This window comes from Nomascus leucogenys, chromosome 5 (assembly GCF_006542625.1).
Source record: "Nomascus leucogenys isolate Asia chromosome 5, Asia_NLE_v1, whole genome shotgun sequence".
NCBI classification, from domain to species: Eukaryota; Metazoa; Chordata; class Mammalia; order Primates; family Hylobatidae; genus Nomascus; species Nomascus leucogenys.
Window position 1 is genome coordinate 42998082 of NC_044385.1, and position 26553 is coordinate 43024634.

Here is a 26553-nt window from a genome sequence, read left to right on the forward strand (position 1 = left end):
AATGAATTAGAAAACATTTATGATGTTATTGTTATAGAGCTAGCATACACCTTTTCAGTAGTTATCAATATTATTAAAGCCTTAAACTTATTATCTAAATATTCTTACTTACATTTCAGGTAGGCAAGCCTACTAATAATAAAGTGAAAAGCATTTTTGCACATAGCTATGGTAATGACACAATTTCTTGTAACTTCAATAAAGAATCTTCTACTTTGTGTCCAAGATGCCATTTTCAAGTTTTATTCTTTTCTTTTTTCTTTTCTTTTCTTTTTTTTTTTTTTTTTTGAGACAGAGTCTCGCTGTTTCCCAGGCTGGAGTGTAATGGCATGATCTCGGCTCACTGCAACCTCCATCTCCCGGGTTCAAGCGATTCTCCTGCCTCAGCCTTTGGTGTAGCTGGGATTACAGGTGTGCGCCACCACACCTGACTATTTTTGTATTTTTAGTAGAAATGGGGTTTTGCCAATGTTGGCCAGTCTGGTCTTGAAATTCTGACCTCCAGTGATCCATCCGCCTCGGCCTTCCAAAGTGTTGGGGTTACAGGTGTGAGCCACCGTGGCTGGCCAAGTTTTACTCATTTCTAGTTATGAGATCCCATATATTCAGACAAGAAGGGATGTGGCTAGACCAAGAAATGGTAAAGCCAATATAGAAAAGTCTTTCTCAAAAGTGATATTTTATATTCATCAGCATTGTTCTGTAGCTGTGAAACTTTTTTTTTTTTTTGAGACGGAGTCGCGCTCTGTCACCCAGGCTGCAGTGCAGTGACGCAATCTCGGCTAACTGCAAGCTCCGCCTCCCGGGTTCACGCCATTCTCCTGCCTCAGCCTCTCCGAGTAGCTGGGACTACAGGTGCCCGCCACCACGCCCGGCTAATTTTTTTGTATTTTTAGTAGAGACAGGGTTTCACTGTGCTAGCCAGGATGGTCTTGATCTCCTGACCTTGTGATCCGCCTGCCTTGGCCTCCCAAAGTGCTGGGATTACAGGCATGAGCCACCGCGCCTGGCGAAAGTCTTTTTTTTTTTTTTGAGACAGTGTCTCACTCTGTCACCCAGGCTGGAGTGCAGTGGCATGATCTCGGCTCACTGTAACCTCTGCCTCCCGAATTCAAGCAATTCTCCTTCCTCAGCCTCCTGACTAGCTGGGACTACAGGCACATGCCACCATGCCTGGCTAATTTTTGTATTTTTAGTAAAGATGGGGTTTCACCATGTTGGCCAGGCTGGTCTTGAACTCCTGACCTTGTGATCCACCCGCCTTGGCCTCCCAAAGTGCTGGGATTACAGGCGTGAGCCACCGCTCCCAGCCAGCTGTGAAACTTTTATTCAGCATGCTTCTAGTTATCTACACTGAAACAATTATTTTGCTATTACATTTAAAGTCATTTTTTCTTTCAATATATTTCTTTTAGCAATCCTTAATTCTTCCTTCTTACTGTGCTCCTAGCACTAATCTCATTCTATTACAGCAACATGTTTATTTATTACTTTTCTTCAATACTTCATTTTTCTTTTCTTTTTTTTTTTGGGGGGGGGGGCGCGGTGTGGCGGAGTCTTGCCCTGTTGCCCAGGCTAGAGTGCAATGGTGCAATCTCAGCTCACTGCAACCTCCGCCTCCCTGGTTCAAGTGATTCTCCTGCCTCAGCCTCCCAAGTAGCTGGAATTACATGCACCCATCATCATGCCCAGCTAAATTTTGTGTTTTTAGTAGAGACAGGGTTTCACCATGTTGGCCAGCCTGGTGTTAAACTCCTGACCTCATGATCCGCCCACCTCGGCCTCCCGAAGTGCTGGGATTACAGATGTGAGCCACCGCACCCGGCCAACTTTATTTTTCTTACTTCTTCTTTACCTTATATCTTTTCCTAACTTTTGATTATTGAAATGCTATCTATTCTTCATGATATAGTTCATCAGTTGCACACTCAGTTTACATCAGTCCCCCAACCCCAATCAGTTAGATGGTAAATATTTGTTGAGCCAATGTGTTAGGCACTATTTTAGGAACTTAGATTATAGTAAATTCTTTTGCATGTATAATTATCTTTTTGTGTTAACCATATATTACTGCCAGTTATAATTGGATTTTTTTGAGACGGAGTTTCGCTCTTGTTGCCCAAGCTGGAGTAAAATGGCGCGATCTCAGCTTACTGCATCCTCTGCCTCCCAGGTTCACGTGATTCTCCTGCCTCAGCCTCCTGAGTAGCTGGGATTACAGGCGTGTGCCACCATGCCCGGCTAATTTTGTATTTTTAGTAGAGACAGGGTTTCTCCATGTTGGTCAGGTGATCTGCCCACGTTGGCCTCCCAAAATGCTGGGATTACAGGCATGAGCCACCGTGCCCTGCCTATAATAGGATTTTGTTATGTCTGTTTTTTACCTCCTAACTATGTTGCACATTCCTGGAGAGCAATGATTATATTTGACATTTCTTTTATATCCTCCTGCATTTTCTCCTCATTACTATGCATACTGGAAACATTTAACAAATATTGTTTGAAATAATTTTTTTCCTTCATTTCAGGACTGGCAACACGTGCAATCAAAAGGTTGCTTCTTCTTAGAAGAAGATGGTGAAATCATTAGTCATCAGTACAGGATGCAAATAGCTCAGAGGTCCATGGTTTATCTAACAATTAAGCCGTTAAACCTGAATCAAGTTGAAGGCAAGTTTAAGTTTTTTGTATATTTTTAAAATGTCGATTTGTACCCTCTTTGAAAGTACTTATGTAAGTATTCCATAGTCCTAGTTAGGGAAGAAAATAATCTCCCTAAGTAAGAAACATATGGTTACATTTCAAGAAAGTGTTGACCTATACGTGAACTGTGTTAATCATATGAAAAGCAAGTAGATTGCTTTGTATGTTTAAAGCATGTTTTATTAAAAATAAGAACTTTTTCCAAACTTTTCTACAGCTAAGATAGAAGAAAATAAAAGAAAAAAAATGTTAACGGGTTTCCTCATAATATAGAACTAACTTTTTTTTTTTTTTTTTTTTTTTTTTTGTTGAGACAGAGTCTCCCTCTGTTGCCCAGGCTGGAATGCAGTGGCTCGATCTTGGCTCACTGCAACCTCCACCTCCTGGATTCAAGTGATTCTCCTGCCTCAGCCTCCCGGAGTAGCTGGGACTACAGGTGCACACAACCTTGCCCGCCTAATATTTTTGTATTTTTAGTAGAGACGGGGTTTCACCATGTTGGCCAATCTGGTCTCAAACTCCTGACCTCAGGTGATCCGCCCGCTTCAGCCTCTCAAAGGGCTGGGATTACAGGTGTGAGCCACTGTGCCCAGCCAGAACTAAGTTTTTATATGCTAATTAATCTTAGCTTTTTCCATTTGCCAATTTTTAAAATTAATATGTCAAACAGAAGTACTGCAAGGGCATAATTTGGAACAATATGAAGCTGAAAGTATTTTTTAATACCTTCAAAACCCTTTGTGACTTAGACAATATTTATTAATAATCTTTGTATTCATGGTAATATTCTAGATAAAAATTAATACTTTTCTAGTGTCTAAAATGGTTATATAATTTTTTTTTTTTTTTTTTTTTTTTTTTTTTTTTTTTTTTGAGACAGAGCCTTGCTCTGTCGCCCAGGCTGGATGGAGTGCAGTGACGCAATCTCAGCTCACTGCAAGCTCCGCCTCCCAGGTTCACACCATTCTCCTGCCTCAGCCTCTCCGAGTAGCTGGGACTACAGGTGCCCGCCACCGTGCCTGGCTAATTTTTTTGTATTTTTAGTAGAGACGGGGTTTCACCATGGTCTCAATCTCCTGACCTCGTGATCTGCCCGCCTCGGCCTCCCAAAGTGCTGGGATTACAAGCGTGAGCCACCACGCCCAGCCTAAAATGGTTATATAATTTTTAAGCAATGAAAGATATCTATCTATAAGGGCGATTTCCCTAGATAACCTTTTTTAATGTTGGTTGTTCTAAATCAATATTTATTTTTCTTTTATACTGTTTACGTACAAGCATTTTCTTATTAGAGGATTCCCACCCACCCATTCTTTTTCCCTCCTAAAGTAGAGATTTTGAAAGTTTTCACCGCATCTCTTGTGGGATACATGTAATGTTTGGCAGATGATACTTTTAAATGACAATAACAATAGTTATTTTTCAGAGAGGAGAATCAAGATAGCCCTGAAAATTCAGTGTAGTTGTTAATTCTCTGTATTCTTATTAACAAGATTCCTTTATTCATTTATTTATCAAATAGTTATCGAGGGCCTTATATACCAGACATCAATTTAGGTGTTTAGGATACATTAGAGTTCAAAAAAGACAAAAATCCCTGCCCTCGTCAACTTAATTTTAGTGAGGGAAACAATACATAATAAACATAATAAATAGTAAATGATGTGGTATGTAGAAAGTAATAAGTGTTATGGGAAAATCAGAGGGAAAGGGGGATAGTGAATGCCGAGGGAATGTGGGTTGCCATTGAAATTGAGTGCTTAGTATATGCTTCATTAAGAAGGTGTCATATGAATAGACTTTGAAAGAGATGTATGAGTTACCAACTGCTACATAAAAAAATACCCCAAAACTCAGTGGCTTAAAACAATTAAACATTTCTTCACTCATGAATTATTAGATCTGTCAGTTCTTAGTCTGAGCCAGGCTTGTTTTTTCTTTGTAAGGGCTTGTTCACACAGTTATGGTTGGCTACAGGTTAGCTGGTGGCTGGCTTTGCTAGTCTTGGCTGGGTTCTTTCTTATGTATGAAGTCCCAGCTGGGACAACTTGACTCAGCCTCATATGACCTTTAATAATCCTTCACTAAACTAGCCTTGACCTGTCCTCTTGGTATAACAGGGATCTGAAAACAAAAAAAAAAACAAAAGCGGAAGCACAATAGAACCTCCTGAGGTCTGGGCTCAGAACCAGCACAGTGTTACTTTGTTATATTCTGTTGCTTACAGAAAGTCACAAGGCAAGTCCACATTCATAGGCTGGGGAAATAGACTTGATCTCTTGATGGAAAAGCTGCAAAGTCACATTGCAAAGGGCTGTAGATACTGAGGGGGACAGCCATTTTTGCTGTCTTCCACAGAAGGCAAGGGAGTAAGCCTTGTGGGTGTATGGGGCTGGAAGGGATGGGTGAAGAGTGGAGGAGGTGGCAGAGCATTCCAGGTAGAGAGAATACTCTTGTGCAGAGGCTCTGTGAGAGTGTGCTGGTGTTAGAAGAACAGAGGCTAGAGTGTCTCAAATGGAGTAAGTGAGGAGAGAGTTGTAGTAGATGAAGCCAGGGAAAACAAGGACAAAATCAGGAAGAGGTTTCTTTTTGCCATGATTAGGACTTCGACTTTTGATCAGAGAAATGAGGTTTCCCCCACGTTTTTTGTGAGTTTTATTCCCCATATATAAGGTCAAGATTTTATCTTAATCTTTCATTTTCAGCAGTTTGAATGTGTGTCTAGGTAGTTTTTGTTTTTGTTGTTGATGCTATTGCCTGGGTTTTTTTTTTTTTTTTTTTTTTTGGTATTAATCCTGCTTGGGGTTCTCTGAGCTTCTTGGATATGTGGCTTGTTGCCTTTCATTATTTTTAGAAAACCCTCTGCCTTATTTCTTCAAATATTTCTTCTGCCCTCTTTCTTCTTCTTCCACTTGTATGGTACCTGACATCTCTTCCTTCTCTGCTCCACCACGGGTAAGCCAGTGCTTGCATCTCGTCTCTCCTGGGAAAGATCTGTCTTTCCTTGGATTTTAAGCTTATAGTTGCCCTGTAACCCCAGCTCTGATGGGATCAAGAAAAGTTGTGATTTTGTAGTTCATTAACTTTTTCTTATTGTTAGGAAAGGAGCAATATTCTCCCAAGTCTCTGCTCTATTAGAGGGTTTTGAGTAGAAGGCAGGACATAAGCTGACTTGTATTTTAGCAAGAGCAGTTAGGTTACTGTATTGAAAGCAGATGGAAGGCGGGGTTGGCTCTAACAAATTTGAATGAGGAGCCTCAGCGCTTTCGGCGCCATTTTCGAGTAATGCCTGATCTCATCAATCTAGCGGGAGAGACAGGATAACCTATCTGAGAGTATAGGCCACTATGACTCCGCCGGAAAAATTACTTTAAAAATCGCCAAAAATTACCTGGAGCAAAGGGCAGTCGGTGGAGCTTCACCAAGGCTGGCGCAGTCGGTTTTGACCTGTAGCGAAGAACCAATTCTGGAGAACAGCCTTACTTCTTTGATTGAATACTCACATAATGCATTGGAACATGACATGAGATTAAGGTTTAATAATGATAGAATGAAGACCATAATAAAAGAGACCTCTACTTAGCTCAGCAATTCTTACCTTTCTTACCTATTTGATGAAGATATCTTTTGAAAGGTGTACTGCAAGGAACAAAATGTTTGTAAATTCTGCTTTTACCAAGGTTTCTTTTTTAATTGATGCCAAAGAGTTCCAATATTGAACATCTTAAGTCTGTTACTTGGAGTATGGATTGAGTTTGGAGCTCACTCAGAGGACTACAGGAGAGTATCCAGGAGATGGATAATTACTGTACCTTCCTCATGGAAAAAGTTTTATTTAAAGTGTTATTTCTCATTCAATACTATCAAAAAGGAAAAAAAAGTGACCTAAACTTTTGAGATAGATTTGGCTCTAGTAAGTATTTAGATATATCACTTGCATATCTAGGAGAAGAAATAAGAGACTATCATCAATACATTCCCATCTACTAAAAATTTTATTTTACACATGTCAAGGGATTACTTACAACTTCCATTGTCTTTTTTTTTTTTAAGCCTATATGCAGTGAAAAATATATTGGCAAAATAAATGTTTAAACCTTTTACGTTAAAATTACTGTGAAAGATGACAAGTTAGCTGCTGTTTTTGTCTACATTATACTGAAATTAAATGTTTATAATTTATATTTTGGGTTTATTTATTGATAAATCATGGAATTTATACAAAAACATGAGTAGTACAGATCCTCCTCTAATTCTGTAGGACTTTGAATAATGTGATGTTTTTCTTATAATTGGACCCTTGTGTTTTGAAGAAATGCCAACTGCTTGAAGAATCTCCTTGTTATTTGTATTATTTGCTATAGGGTTAGATGTTGAGAAATTCTGCTGACAAAAAATTTTAAGCCAGTTTTACACTAAATATTCCTCAGTCTGATTAATTTGTTATTGGATGTATTCTGTATCTTTCTTTTGTAATTTGTAACTTTTATCCACTTAGCACGAATGATTCTATTCAAGAAAATCTTTAGGAAGTGGTAGAAACTTTAAATTGCCCCATAGTTTGCCTTTTTCCACATTTTATTATCTTATAATCTTTGGGAGTGCTTACACTTATGGAGCTAACATTTCAGAGATACAGGTTCTCATAGTACCACTAAAACTTTTTTTCCTCTTTGGACTGAATACCTATGATTATAAGTATACAGTAGTTTAAGTTTCCTTGTGATTAGTCAAAAATACCATTTTAGTATCAAGCAATGAAGTCTATTATTTGTTGTCCCATAATTGAAAAAGCTTAAATACACCTTTTATTAAGAGTTTGTAAATTCTAGCTTACTCTACACAGATTTTTATATCAATTTGTTTATATTTTTATTAATGTCATTTCTGGAAGTGTGAAAATGTTAATGTTTGACAAGCAACATTAAAAATAGATTTGAAACATTTAAAAAAAACAGAAAGTAGATGGAAGGATACGCAGGAGAAAGCAAGGAATCCAGCTGGGACATTATTGTAGAATTCTGGAAGAGGACTGGCAATGCTTTGAACCAGGATGTTGGTGGGAGAAGGGGTAGTAGAGATTCTGGGTATATTTTGAAGGCAGAACCATGGGATTTCCTAAGGATTGGTCTTGGTATGTGAGAAAAGAAAAGAGTTAAAGAAGATTCCAAGATTTTTGACCTGAGCAACTGGAAAGAATGAGTTACCATTAACTGAGATGGGCAGCGTTTTAAAGAGACTAGGGAAATCCAGTTTTGGAAATAGAAATCCAGGTGGAAATGTGAAATCCACAGTTATATGGGTCTAACATTCAGAGGAAAGATCCTAAAGATATAAATTCTGGGGTTGTCAGCACATAGATATCTGACATCTCTTCCTTGTGTGCTCCACCACAGGTAAGCCATGCTTAAATCCTATTTTTTTTCCTGAAAATGTCTGTTTTTCCTTGGATTTCAGGGTAATTGGTTGCCCTGCAACCTTAGCTTTTGATGAGTTCAAGAAAAGTTATGATTTTTAGAAAGTGAGTATATAGAAAATGTTTCTCACAAGGTTGCTGTATTTAGGTTTGTGCCTTATTGCAAATGCTACCATGTTTACATATAAAAATGGAATATGGGCCGGGTGCGGTGGCTCACGCCTGTAATCCCAGCACTTTGGGAGGCTCAGGCAGGTGGATCATGAGGTCAGGAGATCGAGATGATCCTGGCCAACATGGTGAAACCCTGTCTCTACTAAAAATACAAAAATTAGCTGGATGTGGTGGCACATGCCTGTAGTCCCAGCTACTCGGGAGGCTGAAGCAGGAGAATCGCTTGAACCCGGGAGGCAGAGGTTGCAGTGAGCCAAGATCGCACCACTGCACTCCAGCCTGGGTGACCAAGTGAGACTCCATCTTGAAAAAAAAAAATGGAATATGTATTTCTAAAGAAAATATCCAAGAAGAAACTAGTAACTTATTTTTTACGTAGGAAAGAATAGATAGTGATTGCTTATTTTAAGGTGTTTGGGCTTTTTTTGTTGTTTGTAGGAAAACCATCCCCTTGGTTATCCGTTGATACTGCCTTGTATATTCTCAAGGAAAATGAGAGTCAAGCAAATCTACAGCTTGTGTGTTTTACCGAACTACGAAATAGAGAAGTATACATATTTATTTTCTAATGTTTAATTTTTAAATATAGTATGAACTGCAGTTTGGGGAAAGTATGTTTCTATATTTTATTTTTTAAGCTTTCATATACCTTCCAATTAAGGTATAAACAGCACTTAAACACTATAGATATTATGTATTTTTAATTTAATCATATTAAATTAAATTAAATACTTACTTTAATTATAAGGATTTTTTCTTGTTTGCTGCGATTTCTTAAGAATTAAGGATAGGAGCTGGGCATGGTGGCATGTACCTGAAGTCCCTGCTACTTGGGAAACTGAAGCAGGAGGATTACTTGAGCCCAGGAGTTCGAAGCTGTATTATTCTATGATTGTGCCTGTGAATAGCCACTGCGCTTCAGCCTGGGCAACATAACAAGACCCTGTCTCTAAAAAAAAATTTAAATAAAGAATTGAGGGCCGGGCGCGGTGGCTCACGCCTGTAATCCCAGCACTTTGGGAGGCCGAGGCAGGCGGATCACGAGGTCAGGAGATTGAGACCATCCTGGCTAACACGGTGAAACCCCGTCTCTACTAAAAATACAAAAAATTAGCCGGGCGAGGTGGCGGACGCCTGTAGTCCCAGCTACGCGGGAGGCTGAGGCAGGAGAATGGCGTGAACCCCGGGGGGCGGAGCCTGCAGTGAGCCGAGATCGCGCCACTGCACTCCAGCCTGGATGAGAGAGCGAGACTCCTTCTCAAAAAAAAAAAAAAAAAAGAATTGAGGATTGGTTGGCAGTCTTGAGTCTTGGCTCATACCTTTTAAGTTGTATAATACTGTACCTTACTTTCATCTTTTCTAAACGCCCTGATGCCTCATGTGTGAACGTTTGATATACTCAATAAAAAAGGTTGATGCCAGTACATTTTTTTCCCTAAATGCAAGCAATTCAAGACTTTGGAAAAGCTGCTGTAGATGTTTGTCTTACTTGTGTTACTACTGCAAAACAGAAAAACTTAAGATTACTATCCTCAGGCTTGACTTATTTTATAGGGTTCAAAAATAGATTGATATGAAGAAATGCTTTTAAATGTTTTTATATGTTGCCCATGGGGTTGTTCTGATCTTTTCTAATTATATATTTACTCAGAGGCCAAATATGTGAGGCCGATACATAAATGTGGCTATTTATTTTATGAGGACTACAAAATACATCTGCTACACAACAACAGAAATAACACTATTCAAGGGCTTACTGCAATATCATATTTAATCTTTATATAGGCTCAATGACAGACAAACATTTCCCTGATAGAATGTTATATGAAAGTCTTTTTTGTAGGCTTCCTTACAGACAAGAATAGGCAAGAAACAAATAAAATTGGCTGAAGTTAATGTTTTGACTAAACTCTTCTTCAGAATTGACTGCAAAGTTAAGTTCAAGATAAAGCATTGTCTAAAACAATAGCTGTTTCCACTTTGTTTTAGGTAAAATTACTTTCTTATGAGATTGCATGTGTAAAAAAATTAGTATATAGCAAAATTATAATAGAGTTTGCATGAGTTTCTATTTACCTCTTTATAGGCTTCTGTTTATCTGTAATATGTTATATTTACAAAGGATTTTTTATGTGTATTATACTTTCACAATTATTTTCTTATAGATGAGTTTTGAGCCCATGAAAAAACTTTCCATTTGCCATCCACAGTGGCAGTGCTAGGTTACGTGTGGAGATAAGGAAGGATCATGGGATAATATATATTAGGAAGCAGCAAGATCTGGTTTTTCACTCCTGAGTCTACATCTGGCCAATTTCAAAGGTTATGCTTTTCAAAGGATAGATTTGATAAACATTTAGTTTTATTTTTTTTTTTTTTGAGACGGAGTCTCGCTCTGTCACCAGGCTGGAGGGCAGTGGTGCGATCTTGCTCACTGCAACCTCCGCCTCCCACGTTCAAGCGATTCTCCTGCCTCAGCCTCTCAAGTAGCTGGGACTACAGGCGTGTGCCACCATGCCCAGCTAATTTTTGTGTTTTTAGTAAAGACAGGGTTTCACCATGTTGGCCAGGATGGTCTCGATCTCTTGACCTCATGATCGTCCTGCCTTGGCCTCCCAAAGTGCTGGGATTACAGGCTTGAGCCACCACACCTGGCCAACATTTAGTCTTAAAAATGACTTTCGGTTATATTGGATTTCTTCTTGTATCAAAATAGGACCTGGTGACCTTAAGAAGATTACGATTTCTCTGAGTTGCCAGGGCAGAAATGGAACTAAACCCGGAACTTAGATGAGCAACATTATTTTGTATATGAGTCTCCAGAATGACCTAAAATATACCTAAGTTGTTTTTTGTTTGTTTGTTTGTTTATTTATTTAGAGATAGGGTCTCACTCCGTAGCCCAGGCTGGAGTGCAGTGATACAATTCCCTGTAACCTTGAACTCCTGGGTGAAAATGATCTTCCTGCCTTAGCATTTCAAGTAGCTAGAACTATAGATACATTATTATTATTATTGTTATTTTTAGAGATGGGATCTCACTATGTTGTCCAGGCTGGTCTCCAATTCCTAGCTTCAAGCAATCTTTCCACCTTGGCTTCCCAAAGTGCTGGGATGATAGGTATGAGCCACCATGTCTGGCCTCATACCTGGGTTCTAAAAGGAATTTTTGGACATAATACCTGAAAGGATTCTCTTGGGTTAGTCTGTGCTGAAGGGCACTTTTACTTAGCTTTTACACACAACTAAGAATTGTTTAGATTTAATATGTTTAACAGAGACAGCTGCTAGCTTTTATAGGAAACCTTTGGGCTCCAAAAAGCTCTTAGGAGGTACATAGAGAGATACCATTTGCTTTCTTTCTTTCTTTTTTTTTTTTTTTGAGACAGAGTCTCGCTCTATCACTCAGGCTAGAGTACAGTGGCACGATCTCAGCTCCCTGCAACCTCCACCTCCGGGTTCAAGTGATTCTCCTGCCTCAGCCTCCTAAGTAGCTGGGATTATAGGCGCCCACCACCATGCCTGGCTAATTTTTGTGTTTTAGTAGAGGTAGGGTTTCACCATGTTGGCCAGGCTAGTCTCAAACTCCTGACATCAAATGATCCACCCACCTCGGCCTCCCAAAGTGCTGGGATTACAGGTGTGAACTGCCGTGCCCAGCCTGCTTTCTTTAATAGAACTGGAGAATAAAATGTTTTCCTGTACAAATGTTCTGGTACCCCTGATAAATATCCAACATTTGATAGGAAACAGAATTTCATATAAAGCTGGTTTATTTGGGATTCTGCATCTTGTTTTATAGTCCATATTACATTAAAAAAAGTGAAATTCCAGTGCTTTCATCCACATAATTGAGCTCTTACAAATGTGGTTAATTTATACAAATACTAAACCGCTTCAAAATATATTTAATTTTTATTTTATGTCTTTGAAATCTGATTTAGATATCATATATTTATATTTGAATCAAATTAGGAAACCATAGTCTAGAATATTATTACTTTTTTAAAAAGGAGCTCAGTGTTTGCATTAAAAAATTACCCTATGATTTATCTTTGCTTCCTGTTGAAGGTATTTGCATCATAGATATTTTTGAAGATTATTGGGGAAGATTTAGAAGATATATAACTTACCTGTTACAGTTTTAGGCATTTGTTTCAAAAATATATAAAGAGCTGCTATATCTAATGGTCTCATAATGGGATTACCATTAACAAAAAGAATTTGAAACCTGTAAAAAGACTGATAGGACTATATAGAATTTGTACATATTGATTTAAAAATCATTTCTAATGTGTCCCTTTCAGAAGAAATATTAAAAGCTTTAAATTAAAAGATGAAAAAATTAAGAATAATGATTGTTTTGTTTCATTGTTTTGAGAAAAGGTGTTTGGATGGACTGGTGAACTAGGACCTGGAATTTACTGGTTAATTCCTTCCACAACTGGCTGTAGGCTGAGGAAAAAAATAAAACCGGTAACAGATGAAGCCCAACTTGTATATAGAGATGAAACAGGGGAATTATTCCTTACAAAGGAATTTAAGTAAGTTTCGTTTATTAATGTTAGAATTATAACATCTAGACTGGATAGATATTAATAGCCTGTGTTACTCCCTTTGGCCAGCTCCCACCCCCATCCTCAGATTCTAATTCACCAATTCAATTCTTGTGAACAACGTATGAACTTGGAGGATGTTGTGCTATGTTAAATAAGCCAGGCACAGAAAGATAAATACTGCATGATCTCACTTATATGTGGGAACTTTATTTTTTTTTTAATAGAGACAGAGTTTTGCTCTGTTAGCCAGGCTGGAGTACACTGTCACAATCATAGCTCACTGAAGCCTCAGACTCCTGGGCTCAGGTGATCCTCCCAGCTCAACCTCCTGAGTAGCAGTAGCTGGGATTACAGGTGCTTGCCAGCATGCCTGGCTAATTTTTTTTAAAGAGATGGGAGTCTGGCCAGGCGCGGTGGCTCACGCTTGTAATCCCAGCACTTTGGGAGGCTGAGGCGGGCGGATCATGAGGTCAGGAGATCGAGACCATGGTGAAACCCCGTCTCTACTAAAAATACAAAAAAAAATTAGCCGGGCGTGGTGGCGGGCGCCTGTAGTCCCAGCTACTCGGAGAGGCTGAGGCAGGAGAATGGTGTGAACCCCAGGAGGCGGAGCTTGCAGTGAGCCGAGATTGCGCCACTGCACTCCAGCCTGGGCGACAGAGCGAGACTGCGTCTCAAAAAAAAAAAAAAAAAAAAGAGATGGGAGTCTGGCTGTGTTGCCCAGGGTGGTCTCAAACTCCTGGCCTCAAGCGAGCATCCTGCCTCAACCTTTCAAAGTGCTGGGATTATAGGTATGAGCCACCACACCCAGCGTTATATGTGGGATATTAAAAACTCAAATCCATAGAAACAGAGAGTAGAAGAGTGGTTATAGCAGCTGGGAATAGTGAGGGGGTTGAGGATATGTTGGTGAAAGGATACAAAATTTCAGTTTGATAAGAGGAATAAATTCAGGAGATCTGTTGACAATATGGTGATTATAGTTACATATTGTATCCTTGAAAATTGCTAAGAGAATAGATATTAAATGTTCCCACTAGAAAAAAAGGTGATAAATATGTGAGATAATGGCTATGTTAATTGGCTTGATTTAGTCATTTCACAATGTATACATATATCAAAAAATCACATTGTACACCATAAATATATATATCAAAACAAAACAACTCATTCTCTAGGCATCTGAAAATGTTCTTCCATTTGCAGATCTAGGATTGTCATTTACTTCTGGGTTCTACACATTTGGCAAGTCAACTTCAGTTAAACATCTACCAGTTTCTCCCTATAGGTAGAGAGGAAGAAGAAAGTAGACTGGAGAAAGGAAAAAAGAAGGGAACTACTACTATTCATTGAGTTCTTACTATATGTTGAGATACTGTGGTTGCTCTAGAAGCTTTTTTATCTCATGTAATACTGGATTGAGCCAAAACTGTATTTGGATACATTATAGTTTACAGAAATTGTATAACGCTATATTATTTCCTTTTGAACGTTATCCTCATAGAACCCTTCTTCAGCTGGGCGCGGTGGCTCATGCCTATAATCCCAGCACTTTGGGAGGCCAAGGCGGGCAGATCACGAGGTCAGGAGATCAAGACCATCCTGGCTAAAATTTTTAGTAGAGAAACCCCATCTCTACTAAAAATACAAAAAAAAAATTAGCCAGGTGTGGTGGCGGGCGCCTGTAGTCCCAGCTACTTGGAGAGGCTGAGGCAGGAGAATGGCATGAACCTGGGAGGTGGAGCTTGCAGTGAGCCGAGATCACGCCACTGCACTCCAGCCTGGGCAACAGAGTGAGACTCCGCCTCAAAAAAAAACAAAAAAACAAAAAAAACCCTTCTTCAGTGTAGTTGCCTTAGTGACAAGAAATAACTAGCTATTTTTATAATTTTAGGTCTACTTTATCAGATATATTTGAAGTAATTGATTTAGATGGAAATGGTCTTCTTAGCCTTGAAGAATATAATTTTTTTGAATTGAGAACAAGTGGTGAGAAATGTGATGAAGATGCTTGGGCTGTCTGCAGAGGTAAGCACTTTTCTTTTTCTTAACAGAAGTATAAAAATATATCTATAGCACCTTTTCATCTCTAAGAAATAAGTAGTCAAACTTCTCCATGAAATATTATTATAGCATTTAGGACAGTTTGAAAGTAGTGGCATTGTTTGTAGATCATAAAAACTTAAACATTTATTTTTCTTAAACTGATAGTTGATTTAATACTCAAGTTAAAAGAAAGTGTGAATTACTTAATCATAATTTCAGTTTTGAGTCTCTACTGTTTGGGGTTTAGAAGACAAAAAACTTGTCCTTGTGCTTGATACCACTAGGCCTGAAGTGGTCAAGTGCCACAAACTGTGACCAGGAGAGGGCAGCAAAAAGCCAAGAAGCTAGAGTTTTACTCACAAATTAAGGTTTCCAGGAAGTTGTTTATATTATACATGTTAAACATTCTTCAATGCTTTTCGTATTTGAGTTGAATTTAAAAAGTCCATCTACAGAAATATTGAAGCCAAAAATGCCAAGATGGACAAAGAAAATCACTGAGAATGAGGCAAAGTCAGTTATCACTTAGAAGGAGTCTGGAAAGGCATACTTGCATATTTAAGCCAAAGACTGCAAGGTCAGAGGGAAAGCCAAAAAGCCATAGTCAACTATAGATCACAGAACAAGAGGTATGAGGAGACCAGAATGCAGTCAAGAGAGATTAACTCACGTATGCTTTCACTGGGATAGTAATGTGTGGGTCTTAAAATGGTCTAAGCTTGGCAAAGTGAGGCAGGTTGGGAGTCTGTTTACCTAGACAGCAAGTAGGGTAGAAGTATATTATTTATATAAAGGAATCTTTCAGTATTTCTATTTTAGCTGAAAGTTAATATAATCAATAACAATACATGTATATTGATTTATAATATTAAACTTTGATTAATAAAATTCATAATATACATAATAGAGTATTACCTATAGGAAGATATAATTATCTTGTAACTTTAATTATATAATCTTTTAATTGGCAATAGAGAACATTCCATAAGAGTGAAATTTGTGGCTTTCTGATGGTAAAGTTTGTGATAAGTAAAATTCTAATTTAAAATTTTAATTAAATTGGCAGAGTTGACGGTTAACATTTTTTGATAGCTTACCGTCTACCATGTACCAGCTGCTGATCTATGCACTTCTATGCACCAACTCTATGAAGTAGTACTTTATTATTCTCACTTTATAAATAAGGAAATAGAATTAGAAGTTAAGTAACTTGACCAAGGCTACACAGCAAGAAAGTTTCACAGATAGTCAGGCTCCAGAACCTTGAACTCCATGCTATCAAAAAGTCTCCAAGATTTATTGACTTGAAAAATGATTTGGAGGAATGTCTACTTTACCAACATTAATAATACTGCAAAGAAATGAGAGCTTTTAAGGTTTTAATGTTTCCCCTGAATAATAAGAAAATGTACTGTTTATCTGTAAGATTATTTTAATAAACTTTTTTTACACTTAAAGATACTTTTATTTTTATTTTGTTTATTAATAAGCTTTATTTTGTTTATTTATTTATTTATTTTGAGACTGAGTCTCGCACTGTTGCCCAGGCTGGAGTGCAGTGGTGCGATCTCGGCTCACTGCAAGCACTGCCTCCTAATAAACTTTATTTTTAGAGCAATTTTAGGTTTACAGAAAAACATAGGCTGGGTGCTGTGGCTCATGCCTATAATCCTAGCACTCTGGAAGGCTAAGGCAGTAGGATTACTTGAAGCCAGGATTTCAAGACCAGCCTGGACAACAGAGCAAATTGTCTCTTAACAAAAAAAAAAAAAAAAAAAAAAAAAAAAAAAAAAAAAAAAAAAAAAAATAGGCCTGTAATCCCAGCACTTTGGGAGGCTGAGGTGGGTGGATCACTTGAGGTCAGTAATTCAAGACCAGCTTGGCCAACATGGTGAAACCCCACTTGTACTAAAAATAAAAAAATTATCCAAGTGTGGTGGCAGGTACCTATAATCCCAGCTACTTGGGAGGCTGAGGCAGGAGAATCACTTGAGCTTGGGAGGTGGAGGTTGCAATGAGACAAAATCATGCCACTGCACTCCAGCCTGGGTGACAGAGTGAGACTCCGTCTCAAAAAAAAAAAAAAAAATAGACATCTTCCATATATTCCTCCTCACCCACAAGTTTTCCCTATTATTAACATCTTGCATTTGTATGGTACCTTTGTTACAATTGATGAGTGAATATTGATACATAATCATTAACTGAAGTTCATAGTTTACATTAGGTTCACTCTTTTTGTTTGTTTGTTTAAGATAGAGTCGCTGTTAGCCCAGGACGGAGTGCAGTGGTGCAATCTCAACTCACTGCAACCCCTGCGTCCAGGCTCAAGCGATCCTCTCACCTTAGCCTCCTGAGTAGCTTGGACTACAGGTGTGCCCCACCACACCCGGCTAATTTTTGTATGTTTTTTGTTGAGATGGGTTTCACCATGTTGCCCAGGCTGGTCTCAAACCCCTGGAGGGTTCACTCTTGTCTTGTACAGTTCTATGGGTTTTGACAAATATATAACATCATGTATCCACCATTACAATAACTTCACAAAGGACTATCCTTTCTCCATTTAATTGCCTTTGCTCCTTTGTCAAATATCAGTTGAATATATTTATGTCGGTCTATTTCTGGGCTCTCTATTCTGTTCCATTGATCTATTCATTGTTCTTTCACCATTACCACACTGTCTTGATTACTGTAGCTTTATAGTAAGTCTTGGAGTCAAGTGTTAATATATATATATATTTTTTTGAGTTGGAATCTTGCTCTGTTGCCTAGGCTGGAGTGCAGTGGCGCGATCTCTGCTCACTGCAAGATTCGCCCCCTGGGTTCACGCCATTCTCCTGCCTCAGCCTCCCGAGTAGCTGGGACTACAGGCGCCCGCCACCACGCCTGGCTAATTTTTTGTATTTTTAGTAGAAACAGCGTTTCACCATGTTAGCCAGGATGGTCTTGATCTCCTGACCTCGTGATCTGCCTGCCTAAGCCTCCCAAAGTGCTGGGATTACAGGTGTGAGCCACCGTGCCTGTCCCAAGTGTTAATAAATTTTTTAAAAATTAATGAGGATTGAGAATTTTAAGTTTTAAAAAGTAGATTAGTTTTTGATAGTCTCTGTGGTACAGTATCTAGATAGGTTTTTTAATGTATTTGTATTATATATCAAATAATTTTTTCATCTTACTTTTCTACATAGTAGCTCTAACCTCGATTTTTGTGGTTACCATTTTTTTCATGATTGAATTTAATCTGCATTTATTTTTTTTCCTCTGAAAAAGTTATGAGTAATTTTGAACTCTAAACTTTTTTTTTTTGTTTGTTTGTTGTTTTTTTTTTTGAGAAGAGTCTCACTCTGTCACCCAGGCTGTAGTACAGTGGCACGATCTCGGCTCACTGCAACCTCTGCCTCCTGGGTTCAAGCGATTCTCTGCCTCAGCCTCCTGAGTGGCTGGGACTGCAGGTGCATGCCAGCACGCCGGGCTAATTTTATTTTTTGTATTTTTAGTAGAGACTGGGTTTCGCCATGTTGGCCAGTCTGGTCTCGAACTCCTGAGCTCAGGCTATCCACCTGCCTTGGCCTCCCAAAGTGCTGGGATTACAGGCGTGAGTCACCGTGCCCGGCTTCTAAATGTTTTAAGCTATTAATCAGTCAACCAGTTTTAGACAGTTATGTCTCTGCTGCTTTTCTCACAATAATGCATACAAAAGAGATGCTATCTCAAATAACAGTACCCATTTCCCTTGGATATATTATAGATGGAAGTTAGGAAATAAAATCTTCCCTATTGTAGGATAGCTAACAAAATATCCATAATAAATAACTACTTATTATCCATGTTATAGACAAATTCAGGAATTATGCATGTCTAGATACTTCTAGGTAAATTTAGTTTTGCTCATAAATAGTGTTAAAATGGGCATAGACTTACCTGGGAAAATGTAGTTGATTCATGGATTCCAAAGTGCTCCCCATTATCTGTCAGTCTTTCAAGACTTGGGGACAGTTTAGCTAAAATTAGAGGAATCAGGCATATAGAAATCTCCTTAAATATGACACTATTCCCATTTTTCTTTCTGAAACTCTAGTAGTTTGGGAAGTATATCAAATTCATCAGTTTCTGCTGGCTTTAAGTGGCAAATACATATGAAGCATTTTAATTCTTTGAAATATATAACGTATGCTCTAAAGCAGGCAGATTTGAATTTACCCAGAAATATTACAGTTTCCTCTAATTTTAGAATATATTTGCACTGTTTATAACTTTAGGATTTTTTGAAAAATGAAATTGTGTACTATGACGTATCTATGCTGAGTTATGGGAAATTAGAAGAATAGCTCTCAATAATGTGTTGAGCCATTTTTATTCCACTTTTATCTTGCTCATAGATCCATAGGCCTCTTTTAAAATAAATATCTATGAATAATAATATATCATAGACATTTTATTAAAGTTATGAATTTTTAAATTATGTAAGAAAAAACTTTTGGTTGTTTAAACAGAGAATTTTGATACAAAGAGGAATGAACTAACAAGACAAGGATTTATGGATTTGAATCTAATGGAAGCTAATGATCGAGAAGGAGATCCTTGTGACCTTTGGGTAACTCTACACTCTATGGGCTACAATAAAGCTCTGGAGTTGACAGAGGTAAAGTATTCTTAAACTTTTGCCAATGGGTTTAGTGTACATAATATTTTACTTTATGAACATTTTCCTGACATATAACTTTCGAATTGGGCACCCAAGTCTTCGAACTTTAGTATATGAATGAATCCTGGGTGCAACAACATGTTTCTGTTAGTTTATACAAGTTCTTGTTCTCACCTGAAATTTAGTTACTGCCAACATTAAAATAATTCAAAGACAAAAGAGTTTAAGCATATAATATGCAAGAAAAAAATTTGATATTAAAAAAATTAAAATTGGAAAAGGCAGTTTGAGTTACTAAAGTCTCATTGCTGTAGAGAAACGCTTTGTCTTAACAGTTTAAAGGCTCTCTTAGAATAAGGAGAATGTGTCTGAATTAGAACTTGGATTTCTGATCTTTTTATAAAGGGTACTTTTGGGGTTAATACTTGTAAAACACTTGGAACAGTGGCTTGCTCATACAAAGCGTTGTGTATGTATCAGCTATCATCATCATTATTATCATTAACATGATAGGTATAGAAGTTGAACAGGGCTTGTAATAAACCATAGGGGTAATAAAAATTTAAAAATTAGGCCTTCTTAAATTTTATATATATATATATATATATATATGGGTTTTTTTTTTTGTTTTTTTTTGTTTTTTTTTAAATTTGAGACAAGGTCTTACTCTGTCACCCTGGCTGGAGTGCAGTGGCACAATCATAGCTCACTGTAGCTTCAACCTCCTGGGCTCAAGTAAGCCTCCTGCCTCAGCCTCCTGAGTAGCTAGGACTACAGATGCATGCCCCCACGCCCAGCTAATTTTTTAACTTTTTTTTTTTTTTGTAGAGATGGGGGTCTCACTGTTTTACCCAGGCTAATTTCTATATTTTTATGTCAGATTTAAAATATAGAATTTAAGAGTTTCAGTTTCAGGCCACAAGTTACATAACAGTACATTAGTTTATACTCTTAAAATTAAAAATAGTATTTGTCCTTTTTCCATACTTGAATCAACTTAGGAGGGCAATACTAACTTTGAAAAATTTTGTTTTAGATACATTTAGACTTTGGTTTAATTCCTAGTTTTGACATCATTCAAAACCTTCATTAACCTGTTTTCTGAGAGGTTCTCTATTCTTTCCCCATTTTTAGAAATAGGAGGTGAATAGTTATGGTAACTATTTATATCCTACTGGAGCCTAACAGTCAGTGACTCCCACATTTTAACCATGTGTAAAATCAGCATCTAATCTATGAACAATATTGATTGTGCTACCCATGTTGTTGCTTATTAGGGAAATTAGTTAAGAGCAATTTAAGACTTATTTACCGCAGTTACTGAAGTCATTTACCTTTGAAACTATAAGCAAGAAGGATTTCTGAGCTAACATTTAATTTAATTTAAATTTCATTTATTTATTGAGTAGGTTATTTGTATCATTCAAATTCAAAAGGTAAAAAAATACAGTATACATTGGAAAGTATCAATAGATGATGAGACTGCCTGCCACTCAGTAACTGAAATAAAAAGACAAAGCTGAATTGATTGCTTACTATAAAGGAGAGCTATGCTGGTCAGGCACAGTCTCTCCACTAAGAGCAGAATGCTCATTTATATAGGGTTTTGGGGAGGTATGGAATTCAAGGATTGCCTGGCTTTTAGAGGCATAAATGAGTTAATACTATGTGGGGAAGCATGGTTACTTGGATGAGACTGTTGATTGGTTGGCACTAAGCAGTGTATTTACTGATGTGAATCCATCTCTGCCTGACTTTCAAAACTGAGGAGCTGACACTGGTTGCCTAACATAAGTGTGTTAATTGAAGTGGAGCTGTTCCTGATCAGTTGAACAGATTTAAAACCTTTTTTCTTACTAAATTGCTTTATTGTTTCTTATTAAATTCTTATTACTTATTTCTTTATTTTTCCTTATTAAATTCTCTAATTTAGGCTGTAGAGTTACAGATTACACATTCCCTCTATCAGCCTATGAAGATCCTCTGTTAAAGAGCAATATAACTTCTTTATAAGGGCATTGCCCCTATATCACTGTAACTGAATAGTTGCTCTTTTACTGAATTTGAGGAGTAAAACTTACATGTTTAGTTTTGCCCCCCCCTTTTTTTTCTTTTTTTGAATAGAATTTCATGATATTAATTTTTTTCTAGATTCAGAAATGGGAAAATTTACTTTCTTTTTTTTTGAGATGGAGTCTAGCTGTCGCCCAGGCTGGAGTGCAGTGGTGCAATCTCGGCTCACTGCAGGCTCTGCCCCCCGGGGTTCATGCCATTCTCCTGCCTGAGCCTCCCAAGTAGCTGGGACTACAGGCGCCCACCACCTCGCCCGGCTAATTTTTTTTTTTTTTTGTATTTTTAGTAGAGATGGGGTTTCACCGTGTTAGCCAGGATGGTCTCGATCTCCTGACCTCGTGATCCTCCCGCCTCGGCCTCCCAAAGTGCTGGGATTACAGGCGTGAGCCACCGCACCTGGCCTACTTTCTTTTTTAGAGTTTAAGCACTACATAACTTTTATTTCCCTCTTGTATGGGTTAACAGGTAGTTGAGAGCTAAATATTGTGCTAAATTTAAGTAGCATCCCATAATCTAGGTTTTATTATTACAGTCTTCCCCATCTTCCTTATCACATATATTGTTAATAGTTTTACAATGAATAATTTACAGTTAATAGTTTTCTTGCTTGTTGTTTGCTTCCTATATTAAGTTGGTAGGATAAAGAAAATAAGTAAATAAAAGATCAAGCCCATGAAAAGAAAAAATAAAACTATAGGGCAACTCTTTTAGATGTGATAAGATTTTAATTAAAAAATTTTAGGGCCGGGCGCGGTGGCTCACGCTTGTAATCCCAGCACTTTGGGAGGCCGAGGCGGGCGGATCACGAGGTCAGGAGATCGAGACCATCCTGGCTAACATGGTGAAACCCCATCTCTACTAAAAATACAAAAAATACAAAAAATTAGCCGGGCGTGGTGGCGGGCGCCTGTAGTCCCAGCTACTCGGAGAGGCTGAGGCAGGAGAATGGCATGAACCCGGGAGGCGGAGCTTGCAGTGAGCCAAGATTGCGCCACTGCACTCCAGCCTGGGCGACAGAGCGAGACTCCGTCTCAAAAAAAAAAAAAAAAAAAATTTTAGAATGTGCAAAAATCACTAATATTCCTATACACCAACAATAGTCAAGAGCCAATTCACAAAAGAACTCCCATTCATAATTGCCACAAAAAGAATAAAACACCTAGGAGTACAGTGAACAAGGGAGGCCAGCAATCTCTACAAGGAGAACTACAGACTACTGCTCAAAGAAATCAGAGATGACACAAACAAATGGAAAAACATTTGATGCTCGTGGATAGGAAGAATCAATATCATTAAAATGGTCATACTGCCCGAAGCAATTTATAGATTCAATGATATTCCCACTAAACTACCATTGGTATTCTTTACAGAACTAGAAAAAAATATTTTAAAATTCATATGGAACCAAAAAAAGAGCCCAAATAGCCAAGGCAATCCTAAGCAAAAAGAACAAAGCTGGAGGCATCATGCTACCTAATTTCAAACTATACTACAGGACTACAGTAACCAAAACAGCATGGTACTGGTACAAGAACAAACATACAGACCAATAGAACAGAATAGAACACTCAGAAATAAGACTGCACACCTACACCTGTTTGATCTTTGACAACTCTGACAAAAACAAATACTGGGAAAAGGATTCTCTATTCAATAAATGGTGCTGGGATAACTGGCTAGCCATATGCAGAAGATTGAAACTGGACCCCTTCCTTACACCATATACAAAAATTAACTAGGGCTGGGTGTGGTGGCTCACGCCTGTAATCCCAGCACTTTGGGAGGCTGAGGCGGGTGGATCACAAAGTCAGGAGATTGAGACATCCTGGCTAACATCCTGGCTTCATCCTGGTGAAACCCCGTCTGTACTAAAAATACAAAAAATTAGCTGGGCGTGGTGGCAGGCACCTGTAGTCCCAGCTACTCGGGAGGCTGAGGCAGGAGAATGGCGTGAACCCGGGAGTCGGAGCTTGCAGTGAGCCAAGATGGCACCACTGCATTCCAGCCTGGGTGAGAGTGCGAGACTCCGTCCCAAAAAAAAAAAAAATTAAGATAGATTAAAGACTGAAATGTAAAACCCAAAAGTGTAAAAACTCCAGGAGACAACCTAGGCAATACCATTCAAGATATAGGCATGGGGAAAGATTTCATGGTGAAGATGCCACAAGCAATTGCAAGAAAAGCAAAAATTGACAAATGGGATCTAATTAAATTAAAGAGCTTCTGTGCAGCAAAAGAAACTATCAACAGAGTAAACAGACAACCTACAGAATGGGAGAAAATTGTTGCAAACTATGCATCTGACAAAGGTCTAATATCCGCTATCTATCAGTAACTTAAATTTACAAGAAAAAAATTCCATTAAAAAATGGGCAAATGAACAGACACTTTTCAAAAGAAGATACACCTGCAGCCAACAATCATATGAAAAAAAGTTTGACATCACTGATCATTAGAGAAATGCAAATCAAAACCACATTTCACACCTGTCCAAATGGCCATTACTAAAAAGTCAAAAAATAAAAGATGCTGGTGAGATTGTGGAGAAAAAGGAATGCTTATACACTGTTGGTGGGAGTGTACATGAGTTCAACCATTGTGGAAGACAGTGTGGTGATTCCTCAAAGACGTAAAGACAAATACCATTCAACCCAGCAATCCTATTACTGGATATACACCTAAAGGAATGTAAATTGTTTTATAAAGACACATACACATGTGTGTTCATTGCAGCAGTATTCACAATAGCAAAGACATGGAATTAACCTAAATGCCCATCAGTGGAAAACAGGATAAAGAAAATGTGGTAAATATACACCATGGGATACTATGCAGCCATAAAAAAGAACAAGGTCATGTCCTCTGCAGGGACATGGATGGAGCTGGAAGCCATTATCCTTAGCAAACTAATGCAGGAACTGAAAATCAAATGCCACATGTTCTCATTTATAAGTGGGAGCTAAATGATGAGAACACATGGACACATAAAGGGGAACAACACACAGTGGGGCCTATCAGAGGGTGAAGAGTACGAGGAGGGAGAGGATCAGGAAAAGTAACGAATGGGTAGTGGGCTTAATACCTGGGTGATGAAATAATCTGTACAACAAACCCCTATGACACACATTTACCTGTGTAACAAATCTGCACATGTACCCCTGAACTTAAAAGTGTAAAAAAAAGAAAAAAAATTAGAGAATATGTTTTAACATGGACGTTTTAAGATGTTTTACTTTCAGTGAATATTCAAATATTGATCCTCTTTGGTTGAATAAAACTGATAGCCATGACTTAAAAAATGGCAGAATATTACCAGAATTTACCAGTACTGAACAAATAAATTAAAACTTTAAAAATGCCATACTCATAATTGTTATAAATAATCCTTAAAAATTTTTACAAAGGTGATGTGTATGAAAAATAAACCCAGGTCTTCTACTTTTTAGTCCAATGATTTTTCATTCTACTATTTCTCTTAAAAAGGCAAATTTATTATTGCCAAAGGTTGAAGTGATTAAAATATTTTTATTATAAAAATATTTTATAATTATTTTATATTTATTTATATTAAAATATTTCTTAAAACAAAAATTTCTGTTTATGTTCTACTAAAATTAACTTCAGACTTCTTTTATTTCCTTAAAAGATGACCACCAATTTGTGAATTTATTCAGTTATTCAACAAATACTTATTGAATACCTACTATGTGATAACTGCAGGAAAGAGGCACTGAGGATACAAAGATGAATAAAATAGTCAAAGTTCCTGCCCTTATGAAATTTATATTCCATGAAGGAGAATGATTAATTAATTAAAGTAAAATTATATCGGCCAGGTGCAGTGGCTCATGCCTGTAATCCCAGCACTTTGGGAGGCCAAGGCAGGTACATCACCTGAGGTCAGGAGTTCGAGACCAGCATGGTCAACATGGTGAAACCTTGTCTCTACTAAAAATACAAAACTTAGCTGGGTGTGGTGGCAGGCACCTGTAATTGCAGCTACTTGGGAGGCTGAGGCAGGAGAATCACTTGAACCCGAGAAGCAGAAGTTGCAGTGAGCTGAGATCACCCAACCGCACTCCAGCCTGGGCGACAAGAGAAAAACTCCGTCTCCAAAAAAAAAAAAATTATTTCAAAGGTGTTTTGAAACAACTCAAAGGCCGAAGTAGAGAACAGAGAACAGTGGGGGAGTGAGGAGATTGGGGGGGCCAGAGCAGATCCCTCTGCAGAGGTGGCACTTAAGCTTTAACCTGAAGCAGGAAGACAAGGTACCTATGTGAAAATACATAAGGATAATCTTCCCAGTGGAGAGAACACTACGTATGAAGGGCTTCATTTGCTCTAGGATCTGAAACATCAGGATAGCTGTTGCATAGAGACACAGGAGACCAGGTTGGATGGAGAGGCAAAGGCTCTTTACCACATTGGCTTTTTACCACATTGTAGGCTGTGGTAAAAAGACTAAGGTAGATATTAGAAAAATTTCATTCCGAATGCAGAAAATATTTTTAAGTCTCATATTTTAAAGATGTTTTTAGACTAAACATTTAGTCAGTGCTCTGTGTCCATGCAGTAAGCTTCAATTGTAAATGTAATAATTTCTTTAGAAACCTTTGATGAATTATTTCTGTAACCCTCACCTTAGAAAAGAAAATTAAATAACATGGTATTTGTTAGCATTGAACCAAATGGAGAGATGGTATTATGGCTTAAAGAAGGTAGTATATTACTGATTTGCTAGAGGTTATTATTTTCTTTTATTTTCTATAAACATTATGATTTGCTAGAGGTTATTATTTTCTTTTATTTTCTATGAACATTATCAGTTAATATGCCACCAAAAATCAGGATTTCATGCTTGCTTATTACTCAATTCATAGTACTGAAATTTTCCTCTAAAAGTATATTAGAAGGACAAGCTAGAAGGTATAGCATAT

The 26553-nt window shown here is 37.8% G+C and overlaps 1 protein-coding gene across 3 annotated transcripts in view; it reads left to right on the top strand.

Annotated features, from left to right (window-relative positions):
- The window catches only part of EFCAB7 (EF-hand calcium binding domain 7), a 65211-nt gene that overhangs the window by 21275 nt on the left and 17383 nt on the right, over positions 1-26553 (top strand). For all 3 annotated transcript variants that reach the window (XM_030812940.1, XM_030812941.1, XM_030812939.1), the window contains exons 7-11: positions 2529-2670; positions 8732-8841; positions 12680-12837; positions 14747-14880; positions 19392-19540. In XM_030812940.1, the coding sequence (XP_030668800.1) occupies positions 2529-2670; positions 8732-8841; positions 12680-12837; positions 14747-14880; positions 19392-19540 (693 nt within the window). The remainder of the gene's footprint in view (positions 1-2528; positions 2671-8731; positions 8842-12679; positions 12838-14746; positions 14881-19391; positions 19541-26553) is intronic.